Here is a 16,549-nt window from a genome sequence, read left to right on the forward strand (position 1 = left end):
CTACCTTTTTTTGGATGAATAATACAAATATAATTTCATGCGTATATTGTCGTTTTTTTTTAACAATTAAAATGTACAAATAAATAAAAAATAAATAAGTTATTTCCTAAACTTAAAACTTTGGTGGCAATCAGGGTTTCTTTTGGGGGGGCGTGTTTGCTTTCTTTTTCGGGGGATTCTTTTTTTTGCATGGTATAGCCGTACACCTAAGTCTTTTGTTGCTGTATTTCCCTACTTTATCCATCTGCTTCCCAAAGGAAATGGGCGCCATTCGTTTGAGCAATCTGAAAATAATTCATCATTAATAACCAACTGAAGCAGCGCAAATTTTGCTGATTTGTCAAAAACTAGAAGTTTTTACAGAGCTTTTACGTCATTGTATCATAGAGTGTTATTTCGTTTTAAGGGTGTTGCACAGTTGGTATGCGTAGTCTCGAAACAGAAGCATAAATACCACCTTAAGTGCTATGGTGCGCATGCGCGTCCCAAAATAGATTTTGTGCTATTTAGACATCGTTTTGTCACCATATTATTCTAACTATGACGTCATCCAAGACGAAGAACTTGTTATTCAACCTTTTAAATTGATTGGGTGCATATTTACAGTTATAAATCAAGTAATGAATGACACAAAAGCTTGTATGTGTCAAAATTAATGCAAAATTGCGGAAATCAAAAGGTAAAACATTTACTTACTTTACGAATCTGTTATCTTGTATATTGAAAGCTCGTGCTGTTTTCTCCAATTCGCAAGCAAATCTCTCGGCGCAGTCCTTTCCCTCTATCGCTTGTAAAGCAACTCTGGCGATATCAGTGATGCGTTCGTTTTTTTTATTAGCTCCCGCCTTAATAGCGCCTTTGGGTTTCTTGATGCCAAACTTGGGAAAAACCAGTACCGATAGCACGAACATCACAGCCATACCAATAAATCCGGAAATCGCCATAAATAACGGTTCTAATGCTTTTTTGTCTTTCTTTTCTGGTGCCACTTCTTTCGTCGACGTTATTTTAACGTTGTGCTAAAAGTATAAGTTGTTGTTTAATATTTATATGTTGTTCTAGGGGTCAATACCTGATGCGTGTGAGAATGATATTGGAAATGAGGTTTTTCTGTGGTGGTGCGTTTAGTGTCATGAGGACTTGGTTTACTGTAATAGTATTCATGCTGAAATACCGTATCTTAGCGATTATCGTAGATTGTATCACATTTTACTTACGGAAGATGACTGGGACGTCATTTCGTCTAAAAAACTTTTAACGGGGTAATAATAGTAGTAATAACCGGAGACGTCATCGCCGCTACTGGTACTCGATGGAGGTGTTTTATGCTCATGGTTGTAACTTGCAGCTGGAGACTCGTCTAGTTCGTGAACTGCCGCATGAATATACGTGTTGTCACCGGCATCTAACTTGACGGTGTCGCCTTTAGACACAGCTGCTTCATACAGGGCCGCTAACTCGCCTTTAGTTAACGATAAAGGCGGCACGCTCTTGTTATTCTGGATTCTTCTTTCAGCTATTTTCGTCGGAGGCGGCGCTGTGGGTTCGTTTTCTGGTACTAATTCTTGCACTACTTGTGTGTCTACCCTTTTCAAGGTTTGTCTACCTTTCATATATCGTAGATCTCTTATGGCATTTTGAAGATATTGAGCACCTTCTTCGGCTTGTATTAGACGAATGCTGGTTACTACCAAAAAAGATATGATGAAGAGCCGCATTCTGAAACCAAAGATAGCATGTCAGCAAAAGAGCACCGGTGGTACTACCTACTTCTAGTTCGCTAAGTCTAAATATAGTACACGAGACCACTTAAACAAGCTTCAATTTTCAGTGATTTGATGAAATGTCCCATTACAAAGTTTTTTTAAGTTTTTAAATTGCGTAAGTACTCGGTACTTAACTAGGTTTGTATTTGTTATAGCGACAAGTAATCTACTCTATAAATCGCTGCGGAATTTTTATTAAAAGAATACAAACAACTTGCCTACTTAACTATAGTAGTTAGCGAAGACGTGTTATTTATGTTTTTACAACTTTGTAAATATTCAGATTGGTTTTGTAAATGTTAACAATTATGCTAGAAACCTCTTTACCGAAGCAAACCAAACAACCAAACCAGTAAATATGCATTTATGCGAACTATTTACGCGTAAGGATTAAAAAAGCTACCAAATCAGCCATCTTTAAATTTTTGTTTCAAGAAATCGTGATATTTTTAAAGACGTTGGTGAAGAAATGCAGCTGAATTGAGATTATAAATGAGGACTACATTTTTAATGGGGAATACGATCAATATATCATAGTGACAACGTGGGAACACCCGAACGAGAGAGACAGATATATCCAATATTAGAAAAATTAACTACAACTAATATGCGGTCAACTTATTTAGAGATTATTACAACTGATGATACAGATTAACGAACTAAAAAACAAATTTCTAGTCATTACTAACAAATCATAGGACTTTCTTTGTTATTTGCATCGGCAAAAAGGAATTATACACGACAAGAGTGATTTTAGTTCCAGGAAATGTAGTGTCAATTATAGCAATTATCCTAAAGTTAAAGAGGTAACCCACAAAAATGAAACAGGTTATTCAAAAGACTTGAAACTAAGTAAGTATGAACAAATCTGATACTTGCGATAAGAAAGTCAGAGCAAGCCCACACGAGTTGTAGTCAAATTTAAGGAAGCATGAAACGGGGGGAGACAAGATAGAAGGGGATTTACATGCACCAAGAGGAACAAAAAATATGTTAACGCGTACGGAAAAACCTGTCGGTTAGAGCTGAGTCATCAAAAGGAAAGGACCCTATTATGTACACTGCGTATGATCAATAGCCAATTATAGTTATTAAGTGTTACCGAAACGTGATAACCTATTGAATCAAAGAACCAAAGTCTAATATACTAACTAACTGTTTTTGCAAAATAACCGATGTATTTATTCTTGAATGTTAGTAATGAGGAAAAAAGAATCCGTCTAAATTAACACCATCCGTTAGCAAATTTTAGAACACTTTTTTCAATTTTTTTTATGACGGTTATCTTTGTAATAGTACTTTGAGTGGCAGCTTGCGTGCAAAATATGTGACAGTGAAATATGTAGGTGTACACTCATCGACAAGTACCCAGTAATTGAAAATGTTGTAATTGTAATTTGTAACATATCGCATGTCAGTAATATCAAATCGCAATCATTGGACCATGTCGCTGCAGAAAAAATGTGTTTCATCACTCGATTGTATACGGATGTGTTTAGCACACTTTAACCGGAATTTTTTCTCCACAAATTTTTCGCATTTCTTTTAATTACCCCTCTCTTAAAAACAATTATTAAATCTACGTCGCGTGACACGTGTAACAGCAATTAGATTCTAACAGGCGTAATATTCATATTATGATCGTCCACAAACGTAATCCTTAATTTGCAAAGTTCAACGACATTAAAAACACAATTAATCTTCGTCGAGAGCAAACAAATTTAAGTGATGAGTTCAAATAGTGTTTATCATCACCATTTTACGGAAAAGCATTATTATGCTCCACTAAATTTTGAACAATATCTTTTCGAAACCGTGACACGAAAATATTGAAGAGCTCGCATCAAATATGTGCCATTGTAATCGTACCTACATATTTGAATTAAGACAGTAATAACGTGAACGTACGTATCATTAGCATCATGTGCCCTTACACAAATCAACATAATGTACAAAAGTGAATTATATGCAGTTATACATCAAATTTTTTGTTCTCGGCTGGCCTTGATTACATTTTTTTTAATTATCTTTTCAGTGGAACAACAGGTAATTGCAGTTCGTGTACAAATTTGAACTATTGTTTAGTTAATGAAGCAACGGACAAACAGACAATTACGTATGAATCGGTAAAAACATACGACGCGTTGTCACAAATTTTGAATATGTCCCATTTCAGACCCGTGTGGATTCGCGCCAAATTCAAACGCTAAATCAATTATTTATGCTGCGTTAATGGCGGTAAAGTTTAAATCCAGCTACGCGCGTATTGACATTGCATTAATTAGAAACATGATTTAGACATTACCAAATTGGTTAAATTTTCTACCAATTTATACTCTACGAATGCCAGTTTATGAATGTAAATAGCGCACAAGGTTTTAGTAATGGTAAAATTATCAGCGAAACTGGTACTCTCTTCAAGATCGTTTCTTTGATTAAAAAAGTCCGCAATTACGCAAGAATGGCGAATTTATGCTAAATTAAAATTCTGGCACCGAATAATGTGTTTTTATCAACACTTATCTCTTTTCCAAGTAGCTGCTGAAATCTAGATTTTGATCCCTCTGTCAGTACCGTTAAAACCATCAGACCCAGTTTTATAAGTGAGAATAAGAATCAATAAAGCCGTGTGGCTGCATTTGTTAAGTCTTTTAAAATTATTCATGCTTAATAAAGTGATGGGCAACAAAAAATGATGTATTTATCCAACTATACGTTCACAACACATCTGTGCCAAGTGCCAATTTTTATTCATTATCTAAGATCGTAACTGTAAAATATATTTGGAATAATTCATTCCCACACTGCCTTACATTTCTTTTGTTGATTAACATAGAACCACTGTAATGATTTTACTAATCTTTTGTTAACGAAAGTAACGAAAGTTGGAGTATTTAAAAAAACATAAGTGCACCTAACCTGGATAACAACGTGAGCAGATTCAACCACCATGAAAACCCACATTCATACTTTTTTCCTTTTTGTACATTTCTTCGACTTTTATTTTAGAAACCAAAATTTTAAGTGGAACGTTGTTCGGCACATAATTATTCACTATAGTCCCGTTTTGGAATTATAATTCCAATCCGCATAAACCAGTGAAAAAAGTTCTAAACTTAACCACATTTATTTTATCTGACAAATCCAAATCCGTTATTAATTTTCTAGAAACAGGTCCCATCGTATAATTAAACACATAAAATTTGTTATGTTATTCCCAGATACTATGCTCATGATTACTATTATTACTAATATCGTTAGCAACACCATCATTAGTAATATATGCCTTAACATAGTTAATAACGTCAATACTGATAATAATGGTAAACTAGGAAAGGCAAAAATAGGTACTCCCTGTATCATTAAATTAATTTCTGCTAGCGAATAAAACTAGTCAACGCTAATAAACCGTGTTTATCTGAAGTAAGAAATAATTAATACCAAATAATATCAAAGTACATTTTAATACGACCTAGGGAAGATGTTACTTAATTACTGCTCGTAAATAAATAATAAAATTATCACTTCTAGTGAATGTGATTAACTGATGTAACAAAAATATTTACAACGTTAATCTAAGCGGAAAAGGGACCAGTGTTCTAAGCTCTGATTAAACGATCAAAGTGTTTACTTACGTACATTGATGATAAATCCTTTAAATAAGCAAGGTGTTGTTAACACCACCACATCGGATCAAAACATCGAGGAACTGTGTATACGTACAAAATCGCGACTCATACTGAAGTTACTTGGACGGTTTTGAGTTGAACCGCATTTTAAGTCTTGTACCGTTACATATAAACAAATCATACACATTTATTCGTTTATTAAAGCGTGAATATGAGATATATGCCTTGTGACACCGACACTATTTGTCCTGTACAATCACATAATAATGGTGGAAAGCAAAAAACGACTCGTCGATCTACATAATCCCAATTAGCATAATAGCATAAATACCAAGCGGAGAGTTACGAGGTCCAGATGCCGGTATTCCGAATTAATTTTTGTTGTTTTTGTTTGCTAATTACGTTTGTACAGGTTTTTGCCTTAGCGACTGTTTTGTGCGATTTTGTTTTTAGTGAATTCGTTTTTTTTTTGCTTCCTTGTTTGCGTCCTGTTATCTCAGAATTTTGTTTTGTTGCATAATTATTTCAGCACGTGAAGTTCATGCTCTTGTATTCGCTTGATTCCACAAAGTCGTTGTGACAGGCGGGGTCAAAATGCCCTACTGACCAACATTAAACTCGTCTGTCAACTTGTTGGTTCTTTATCGATACGTTTGGGCATTAGTTGAATTGGGAATAAACAAAATGTATTGGCGAATACTCTACACTCTATAAATGTAATTTATTGTGTAAAAATTATTATTATCACCATTATTATTACTATTAATAAATATTATTTGCAGATAAAATGATTTTGCAATTTTTGCTAATAAATAAACAATATGCTCTTGACAAATAATGTGGTAGTGTAGAAGCAACCGCAGTCTCTAACCACATATAACTTTAGGCTATATTTACATGTAATAGCTACTTAATTGTATTTTATACTTGACGTTTCGATTCTTGGACCTGTCATAAAATTTCAGTCTATAGTGTTTTTGTAACAAATATTAAAATCACCATTTACGAAATATTCAACACATGTACTGTCATTTGGCAACCGAAACAAAATATACTACGTGGCTAAAATTTGGAAGTGATGTCGCATATAAAATTACTTATTTTACGACAATTTTACGATTTACAGTTACTTATAAATAAACCAGCTCGGACAACCACCGCGTTCTTAAAAACCAATTACATACTACCACTCGGTTCGGATCATTGGCACTTCAAACATCTTTTCATCTTCAGATTTAAAACAAAAAATCGAAAACTTTAAAAACGAATCATTTCTCAAGAGATAGTAACGCAGATGTTATATATCAGTTATAAAAATGTTACTTCTTTTTGTAATATAACTGCATCAGAAATATAATTATATCAAAGTTCTGTTACTATAATAAACACGACAACGAAATTACAATTATGTAACGGAAGCTGTGCAACTACGTTTATTTTTACTCTAGAAATCGAAGATTTTGATTAATAACATGTTAATTATGTGTAAGTCGTGGTACTAACTAGAACAGGATTTACAACACTGTACTAAAGTATGTATTTAATTAAACTAAACTTTAAAAATGACTCAAAATGAATTTTACTGACACTATACATGCGTACATTATGGAACTTTCACCATATTTTTACAGCTGACGAACGTGCTAAGGAAATAACCTCAAATGAATAGGTACCGTTCATTTACTCATTTTTGCAACCGACGAACAGAATTAAAAATTTTTGAAGCAACAGCTTTCAAAGTGAAACAATAATCAGTATGAGCTAGTCAAATCCGAATAATAAGCAAGTTTATACTGACAACGTGCCAGAGAGTTCTTATGTATCAACTGTATCATCGACACATAATAGGGCTCCTTTTTATGGAATCGAGAATATTTTGATTTAGATTTGATTGTGAATAACCCACTGTAATTGGCAACACTGTCTCGACAAGGGTTAAATGTCACTCTGATGAGCAATTTAATTAATCACAAAGGACACTGTGAGGTTATTAGTATGAAATTATATTCATTTTTAATTGCTACAAGTTGATTCTGGAATTAAATTTATACAAATTCAAGTATAACCAATCGAAAATGAAAAAAATATGCCGCAGGAAGTACCTTTTTGTAGTAGAGTATGACTTTCACTTTTTAGCTCCAAGTTCTCTTAACTTCTGAGATTATACGGTTTAACATATTGTATTATGTTTGAAGTGTATAGCTAATCCTGAAAGAAAAACATTTAGACTGACATTGTTTGACTTCATTATGAGAATGTTGGTAAACAATAACACACGTGCGAATTTAGCGGCTGGAAAATGGGAAACATCTGAAATGTCGTCTTGTGGCTTAGGCTACAAGAATTAAATGACAGAATAATATTGTTTCTGGAGCTGAGACAGGCTTACCAACCCTGAACAATAAGGTGAGAAATTTGTCATCTGCGTACAACATGAGCACAACAGGTTAAAAATTTTAGTTTTTTGAAATTTATTGTTCTATTGATATACTATTCAATATTTATTACACATAGTTTACGCCTTCTCCAATAACAATAATATTGTACTAATTAGAAGGTTATAGGTTACTGCGATAAATTAGATTTATTTATTTATACGTTGTATACATTGTTGTAACTATGACTGTGATTCTTAACTTAACTTTAGTTGCACATTTTGATTTTTTTTTTCAGAAAAAAACATAATTACTTTTAACTAGAAAGTATGTTTGTTGCTCACAGTCAAAGTGTGCTGTAAGTAGGCATAAGAAATTATAACTGTGTTTGGCTTTGTATCTAGCTAGTTTTTTGGTTTTACAATTCATTAATTATTTTTGATGGTTCGTATAAGGAAGAATAATAATCACTAATTAAGAGACTTTGTTTAGCAAGCACCAATATGTACTTCGTCAGTGATGCATTTATTTATTCGTCTTGTTGCGCATAGAAACAGATGCACTTAGATGTACAGTTGTTTCAAATTTTAATGTCGCCTTTAGTTACGAAGCAGTTATGTCAATAAATATTTTTATTTTGATCATACGCGTACGCGTACACTTAAAGGTTTCCTTTCAATTCTTCGGTGTAATAAAGAGCTTGATATTCCTCAGACGGTAGGTTATCATCGTGCACACCTCATTAATTCACATCACAGCTATGTAGGTATGCTAATGAATACTATACTTACATAATTTTAAAAAGATTACATAAATCACTTTTTAGTTTTTATTAATTATCAAACGTCCAATATTACCAACCTAGTTATCCATATACACAAAACATCACAAAACTTGTTCAAACTATATATCCTGCGAATGTCGTAAGCAAACTAAACTTAAATCGCATCAAAGAACCTGTTGAAGACGAGAAGTAATATTAAAGAGTAACTAACTGTCTTGCAAATACAGCCGCGAGATATACTCTGGCCAACTTTTTAAAGTCCATTCTCAAATTTTTCGCCTAATTGCCAACAAGTTATTGTATGTGTGATCATTTTTGAGTTTTTTACTTGCGTTAAACAACATTTTACTGACCAAAATTGTTACCAAACAAGCAGAAAATCACTAATAAAATAGAACTTCAAAATTAGAACAAAAAAATCAACGGAAAGTTTACAATCAAAATGACGCATTTTAAAAGCCACCAATCCAGTTAGATCAAATCATGTTTTTTAGCGTGAACAGGTGCAATTTTCAAAAAGTTGCGTCATTTAGGGTAAATATGCAATATCAAATTTTTCAGAATTTTTTGTCACTGAATTTTGATAATTGGAAACAGTTTTGGGAAATTAAAATAAATTAGTAGCGACTTATACATGAACCAGTCGAATTTGCACCGTAAAGATGTAGCGGTCTGAATAATAAATTAGATTAAGTCTTCACGCCGTCTGCTGATGATTGACATATCTAGTTCTAATCATAGTTGCACAGTTTTGAATTTGCCATTTTTTTGTCCGGTAGAATAAAAAAAGTGATTAGTAATGGTGCTCTCTGAAACCATACAGACAGGTTTATTTTTCAAACTTCGACATCGAAATTTTTATCTCGAGGTAGTAATTACCCGAACAAACTAAAAACACAAAATTATAGGTTTTACGCAGTTGTAAAAACGACTTCATTGATAGATATTGAATTTCGCGCCACAGTTTGACATTTGCTTTGCAACCAGTGGGAACTTATTGTTGTTTTCTTATCACCCCACATGAGCTACTCAAAATTCTACTTCCATACAAAACTAGCATATTTTCTTTGATTATGTAGAACTTTATTCCTATTTATTTAGTAGTGGTAGCATTATATCTTTGGATGTTTAAGTGTTGTATAGATACTTTTGCTGCAATTTTGGTTATTTATTTTTTTCTGTGTTGAATACAATACAGTTAAACAGAAGTTGTTTATTCGCATATAAAATTCTTTCGAAATCAAGTACACGTGATAAAATGGTTAAATTTAATATAACCCAGTGTCGAAATTTACATGGAAAATTAACACTACACAAAATTTTGAGATTACAGTAAAGCAATGAAGAAAGTGGAATCCTTGCTTCTTGATAAGACTATTAAGTAGCCGTCCTCGCTTTGTCAATAAGATATTACAACATTTATCTCCTTTCATGCTTAAATTCACTTTGTCCAAAGTGAAAAAACATACATTCGTTTCTTTACTTAAAAGTACATATATAATATTAAATAAATATTAAGTTACAATTGAATAAAGACAGTACAATTTTCTAGAAAATAAATTAACACACAGACACACAAAATCACACCTTGCTTCAGGGAAAAATTCTAAAACGAAAATTTCCTCTTTGGTTCCGCTTTGGTCCAAACTCCAAATCGCGCAAATAAAATACTGCTAACTTTTATCACTATTGCCAAATCCGCTACATACAACCACAACTATCCACTATCATATTTGGTAGAAGGTCCTTCTTCACAGTGTTGTTGTTGGACTTGTAAATTAGCTGCAATGGCTGGAACTGCGTCGCTGCACAGCACGGGGTATATTCTGGTCTAGACCCTCTGCTCTTACTTTGCCCATACATAACTTTCTGAAATCGCAAAAATTAAAAATAGTGTCATCGTCGACAAAATGAGGACTTACACGTAAGATATTGTTATGTTGCGTCGCACTTAGGGCTAAGGCTGTAGCTGTGACGCAGGAGCCTTTGCAAAAATAGGCGTTGTAGCCTTCTGGTCCCAGGATCCAGTCGTCCCAGCCGATATCTGCGAAGGAGACGTAGAAGCTTTCTCTGCAACACTCGCCGACACCGACACCACAGTTGATTTGTCTTTTGGGTCTACGGTGGAGAGCCCTTCTTTGCTGGGAGTGGGTGTATATAACCAAAAAAGGCTTCAGTTTTGCAGAGAAGGAGATCGGAGATTGGTTCTTGTCCATTCCACAAGTTTTGCAGGCCACGCTGATAGCATGAGTTGGAGAATCCTGATAATCCAGCCAATTTTTCACCACAAAAGTCACGTCGACCTTTAGCCAACCCTCTATAAAAATAATCAAGCGATAATGATACGGATATACCACACGCTGGCAAAGGTTAAATAAATAAGAAGGAGGTTAAAGTTGAAGATTTTGCATATTTTGAGTTTAGAGTGTTTGCGAAATTACCTGTAAGACTTGTTTCTTGAATGGCGATGGGCTTGGTTTTTTGGAAGCTCCTGTTCGTGTCCCAGTGGGCCACTTCCGATACTACGATTGTTTGATTGTGGGAGTCTAGATTATCTGGCACTTTATGGAACCAAAGTTCAACTAAGCTTACATCAGTTGCGTGAATGTCGTTTGGCATTTGGAAGGGAACACAAGCCGAAGGGAAACGAATCTTCCTTAGACATTTAGCTTCATCTGAAACCAAGACTTCTGTTAGTACGTGCTCCTACCTAGTCAGTGTTTTAAACAGATGTACGATAATGCATACACACTGATTACAAAATTTGTAAATATTATTAAGTTCATAGTAAATTATAGTAAACATTACTAATTAATAAGTAAGAGCGGTATTTCAGGGTTATTAACACATTTTTTCTATAGTAAGATCAGTTTTATTAATAAACATATTAACAAAATATCAACAACTGTATTTTCTCGGATTTTGACTATTCCACTGGGCTTTTTTCGGCTTTTGCAACGTCCCCTATAAGGAAAATTTCCTATTGACAATATTTGTAAAATAATTGGCATCAAAATGCTAGTTAGTAGAAAATTTATCTCGTTGATAATAAGGTTATATGTGTAAACGGATACAATTGTTTATTGGGATTCCAAGTGGAATTTCGAACTGTGACACTTGTTTACAGTAAAAAGAACAAAGTGCAAGAACACATACCTTCGTAAGGAAAAATAATAGCTTGCGTTGTTTTTCCGTAGAAATCGTCCGAGTAACCACCTAGCGAATTGTCATCTTGGTCAGGTATCAGATTATCGTTCTCTTTCAAGGGTTGTGGAAGCTCGGCGAAAGCAATGCTCGGTTTTTCTTTCAATCTGAGCTTTTTCAGAATTTGGTTCTTGATGTATTCGATCCTCAGCGCGTTGAATTCCTTCTCACTAACTGAATAAGGACTCACAAGTGGAACTTCCACTTCATTCGTCTTTTTCATGATGTTGTTTTCCGCGGACGGATTTTCCGCCGGTACGAAAATTTCACTGAAAACTGAACGTAAACTTCGCGGCCCACTCTCAATTTGTACGATCAACGATGTTAAGAATAACACCAAAATAACGTCTTTGGTGCCCATTATTGATTTTGTGTACTAACGACACTTGCTTGTTTACAGATGATTTAAACTAGATTGTTGCTGAGAACTGCACTCTTAAAACACATCGTTTTGATTCCCCACTCTCAAGTTCTTAGCATTTCTGTAACGGATGATAGAAATGAACCTTGAACCTGAGGTTCTATCAAAACTAGAGTAGCCGTTATGTCAAATTTAAATGATATATCGTACGGAGATCGAGCACGTGGACAATCGTTTGAAAATCTAATCACCTTACGTAATTCTTTAGATTTTTTATAACTTCAGCAAACACGAGGTCAATCATTGTCTATAGAGCTCACTTCCATGTTTCTTGCATCATATAAAAGTGATGGAGCATTTTTAAATAAAGCGACTAAAATGAAATCCATTCATATTTCAAATAATTATCGGACGTGTTAAAACTTCGCCAATTTAATGCTCGTGTGCTTAAAAGAAGATAAAAAAAATAAATAAAAGAGACTTAATCATGAAGCGGATAATTTTTAAACTTTTGTTAATCTATTTAAATAACATTCCGTTGATGATGTAAGTTTCGTTAACTCAAACACACATTTGGAATACTGTAAAAATAAAGGTCCTTTGAATGTTCCTTGAGGAACACTCCACTGCGTGTTTTTTATAAATCGGTGTCTCTTATGTAACAACTCATCAATTTTATTTTACAAAACGGTGTAAAGTACATCGATCCTAGGCCTTGCACAACGAAACAAGGTTAGTGACAGTCGATCTTCGAACTATAAATCCATGTTAGTAAACAGATATAAATTTTGATACGTAGCTATATACCACAATGCAAAATAAAAATAAATTTTGATTCTTGTAACATGGGTAACTACAGTGTCAAGTGGTTACATAGATTTTATTTTATCGGTATTTTTGTGACCATCACATACATTCTCATTCTGCACGGCCGTATTTAAATTGAAGTGTTTATATCAAATTAACTTATTTTTCAATATTATCATTAACACTTGTTATCATATACGATTAATTGTCAAAGCGACCAAAATATTTAACAAATTATTTTCCAACGTGAACTGTATTAAGTGTAAGATTGAACAACTTCCAAGATTTATGATGATAATTAGGAGATTGTGGATACAATGAAAAGTACAATTGCTACTCCAAACCGACACTACTTCTGGTTTGGTGCGAAAAATATATGACTTGTTGTTATGATGAAATCTGAATCCCCAATACTCAAATTATCATAAAATTTTTATTATTTTCGTGACACGTTTTGTAATTGCTAATTATTTTTCTTTATCTTTTCTTTTATTTACATATTTTCAGATTTTTTCCAAGTTTAAACCTCACACAATAATAAAAAACTAATCGGTGCTTAACCTATGATTATTTCAAGAATGTTATTGTTTACGAAAGTTTTGAACAATTTCAAAACACAATGATTTTAAATCTGTATGAAAAATATTTTATTTTTTTAAAATAATAAAGAAATATAAAATGAAATATCTTGGAAAAGAAAGGAATGTCCTTTAATCTCTCAAGAGGGATTACAATATCAAAAACATGCGGTAAAAGTGTGCTTGCTTGGCAGAGGAGGTTACGGGTCACTTGCTTGACATTTCTATCTTAATAAAATTTCAATTTAGCCGCACATATTTTAAAAAATGTAATCAAATAATCGACGTATTATTAAGTACGACGAAAATTTCGTAACTAGATTAAATTTCAGGTCATTAGGTTCAAGTATGGAATTCCAATTAATTAGTGAAATCAATATCAATCACATATTGTAAAAATTTTCACGGGAAATACCATCGTGTCAAATAAATTATCCACAAAGATGCACTATAGGGCCATGATTTTAATGCATAATGTTATATTATTACAAAGACGTTATGTCCGCTGCTGATTTTCTAATAAGATACGCATAAAAATGCCCTCTAAGATTAATCCACTTCGAGATACTAATGCTATCAAAGAATTTTTTGACAAATTATATGTTCATACAGTTCAAATGATTTAATTGGAGTTTTTTCGTGATAAAATGTGATTATTTTTTAAAAAGTCTTTTTTTTTCGTTGTTATATCCATCATGTCGCCATATCATATCATATACTCCTTCACTGTTCAAGAACGGGTTATTGATAATGATAATTGGAAAAAAAGTACCATTGCGATTGTCACGTGTTGTTCCTAATATGTATGTACATATGGGTGGTTATAAACTGTCACGATAGAAACTTCATAGGTGACGATCCCGGACCTGTACTATGCCCCAAAGCTACAGTCGTGAGTCACAGTGTTATCATTATCAAATTTATTTCGCTCAAAAAAAGTTGAACTTGCCATCCCCTTAGAAAAATAGGTACTATAAATCAAAATAGCTAATCACGCTCTAAACTTCCGCGTACTAATGTTTTCTCTCTTATCATTTTCAAATTTGTAAATTTTTAATGGTAGGATTAACCCAATTCGTGCTTATCGAATGTTATCAATTTAACTCAGTTATGTTTAACAAACAATAAATAATTAAAACTTTCGAATCCAGAATGATGAAACCTTGCCATGCAGATTTATGTGTGATAATAATAACTATTCTAGGAAGTGACAGAAATACACATGAAATTGGTGGGAATAACAAACATGCATAAATACATAAATCAATAAGGTAAAAAATTCCAAAAAACGATAAAATTGTCATTTTAATAGTAAAGTAAAATTCCAATTCAAATATTTGTTGCTTTTAAAAAAATTAATTTGGCATTATAAATTATAAGTTAGAGATTATTTCAAGTTTTAGAAATTTATTTTTTCTTTACAATACATTATTAAATCACGAATAGATACTTAACAAAATTTTGAGGTGACGTCATTAAGTTTTTAGGAGGGATGAGTTACAGCGTTATATTTAAGGATACATTATACGTATCACTAAATGTATGAATAATATATTTATTCTGACTGGTCTGTGTCTAAGACAATAAACGACTAAATCAATAGAGAATCACTCTACGCATGGTTTATGCTGTTGCATATTTAGGCTATTGGAAGAAAGGAGCACACAATATACCTTCAGGTGTTTATAGTTTGTAGATAGAAAACTCAAATCATTTGAGGGTTGCCGTGTGACTCCTTTATCTAGTAATGGTATCATAAATTTGCATAAACCACTCTAAGATTATTTCTGCGTTACTTTGGTTTATTGCTTTAGTCACGCAGGCCAATTTTTAGTTGGAACACTTTATTTCGTATTGATCTCTTGTGGTATTGTTTTAAAGTAGAAGAAGCTCCAATAGATCTTTTGAACTACTATATTATTTTTACTGGTAATTTCATGACGTAGGGTTTTCGCCCTAACATAGAAGTTGTCATGACAACATTAGAACTTTTGTGTTGAAGATGTTGCGAAAGAATGCTAAAAGGATTTTTCAGCTTTTTGTGTTTTTTAGGTTTGCAGTGATCTTCTAGTTAAAATTTCTAGCAATCTTGGAGGAATTAAGAATATGTTGCATAAGTTTGTATATATCTTCTGTAGCTTTCTTGGCATGACAATATATTTCACAACACTGAAATATATGTATCTTAAAAAAGCAATAATTGGTCAATGAATCAATTTAGTTTTGTTATTATTTACATAGAAATTATTTAATCTAAAGTGGCCTCTGAAAACAATAATTTGTGTGAGGCAGGTCAACAGATTAATTGTTTTCAAAACAATTATATTTTTAAAATAACATTATATCTTAGAGATAACGGAAGGCGTAACTACTACTCAAACGAAACATTGACTCAAAATGCACTCCATATCAAAATTTAAAAGTCAAAGCTTATAAAACAGGTAGAGTAGTTATAGTGAATTTTCAGTCAAGTTAATATAAGACATTTCACGTCATGGCACGAATACTGTATAGTTATTAAATGCAGCAACACATAGCTGCATGAGTGTTCAAAGAACGAATAAAGTGCACGTTTAATGCAACCAAAGGCACCATAAACAAGCAATTCTACAGACACGTGTGCTAATCAAATATAGAAATAATTTATGTACCACAAATTCGTAGTAGTTAAAAAACGCACTTTGAGAATTGTATGCTCAAGTTATGCAGTTGATTAAAAAAATCTTTGAAGCTTTTACAGCTAAGGAAAATATCGAATTTTCAAGTTTCAGAGAGTTAGCTTGAATTTTGGCGCCAAAAATTTGCTTGAAATGAATCTGATGTCTGAACCTTGAACCCTTCGCAATCTCGACCATATTTTTCCTTCATCTAAGCGCAACCACATCAAAGCGTAAAAGACATTTTTAGCTTGACCATTTAAAATGATTTAACTTTGACATAAAAGTCAAAATAACTGATTAACTCCTGCGCAGTAGTAAATCATTAGAAGTATTCCTGTTTACTGTTTTGAATTCTACGAAGATAATGATTGCAATTTGTTTTAAA

The 16,549-nt window shown here is 33.0% G+C and overlaps 2 protein-coding genes across 5 annotated transcripts; both read right to left on the reverse strand.

Annotated features, from left to right (window-relative positions):
• Window positions 1-28: 28 nt before the first annotated feature.
• LOC135141186 (uncharacterized) lies at window positions 29-8,719 on the reverse strand. Of its 4 annotated transcripts, none has more exons than XM_064072034.1 (5): window positions 8,632-8,719; window positions 1,218-1,719; window positions 1,073-1,165; window positions 697-1,019; window positions 29-284 (listed from the first exon to the last, which is right to left on the reverse strand). In XM_064072034.1, the coding sequence occupies exons 2-5, from the start codon at window positions 1,716-1,718 to the stop codon at window positions 131-133; spliced, it is 1,071 nt and encodes a 356-aa protein (XP_063928104.1). In that variant the 5' UTR covers window position 1,719; window positions 8,632-8,719; the 3' UTR covers window positions 29-130. The 4 variants fall into 4 exon arrangements, with proteins under 4 accessions (XP_063928104.1, XP_063928103.1, XP_063928102.1 ...); XM_064072033.1 differs by lacking the exon at window positions 8,632-8,719 and adding an exon at window positions 5,406-5,516; XM_064072032.1 differs by lacking the exon at window positions 8,632-8,719 and adding an exon at window positions 5,402-5,513.
• A 1,089-nt stretch (window positions 8,720-9,808) lies between these two features.
• LOC135141666 (growth/differentiation factor 8-like) lies at window positions 9,809-12,238 on the reverse strand. The gene is made up of 4 exons (XM_064072965.1): window positions 11,711-12,238; window positions 10,996-11,229; window positions 10,477-10,871; window positions 9,809-10,423 (listed from the first exon to the last, which is right to left on the reverse strand). Exons 1-4 carry the CDS (start codon window positions 12,117-12,119, stop codon window positions 10,256-10,258), a joined length of 1,206 nt encoding a protein of 401 aa, XP_063929035.1. The 5' UTR covers window positions 12,120-12,238; the 3' UTR covers window positions 9,809-10,255.
• Window positions 12,239-16,549: the final 4,311 nt, after the last annotated feature.

Source organism: Zophobas morio, unplaced genomic scaffold, assembly GCF_036711695.1.
Source record: "Zophobas morio isolate AGI-343-1 ecotype UQ-CSIRO unplaced genomic scaffold, CSIRO_AGI_Zmor_V1 ptg000044l, whole genome shotgun sequence".
NCBI lineage: Eukaryota > Metazoa > Arthropoda > Insecta > Coleoptera > Tenebrionidae > Zophobas > Zophobas morio.

Bases quoted from the DNA above. Each gene is read 5' to 3' on its own strand.
- LOC135141666 (XM_064072965.1), bottom strand. From the start codon at position 12,119: ATGGGCACCAAAGACGTTATTTTGGTGTTATTCTTAACATCGTTGATC. The intron at 11,230-11,710 runs GTATGTGTTCTT...TCTTGGTTTCAG, and splicing joins TATTATTTTTCCTTACGAAG to ATGAAGCTAAATGTCTAAGG. The intron at 10,424-10,476 runs GTAAGTCCTCAT...TTGCGATTTCAG, and splicing joins AACATAACAATATCTTACGT to AAAGTTATGTATGGGCAAAG.
- LOC135141186 (XM_064072034.1), bottom strand. From the start codon at position 1,718: ATGCGGCTCTTCATCATATCTTTTTTGGTAGTAACCAGCATTCGTCTA. The intron at 1,020-1,072 runs GTATTGACCCCT...TTATACTTTTAG, and splicing joins ATCATTCTCACACGCATCAG to CACAACGTTAAAATAACGTC. The intron at 285-696 runs GTAAGTAAATGT...AATTATTTTCAG, and splicing joins CAAGATAACAGATTCGTAAA to ATTGCTCAAACGAATGGCGC.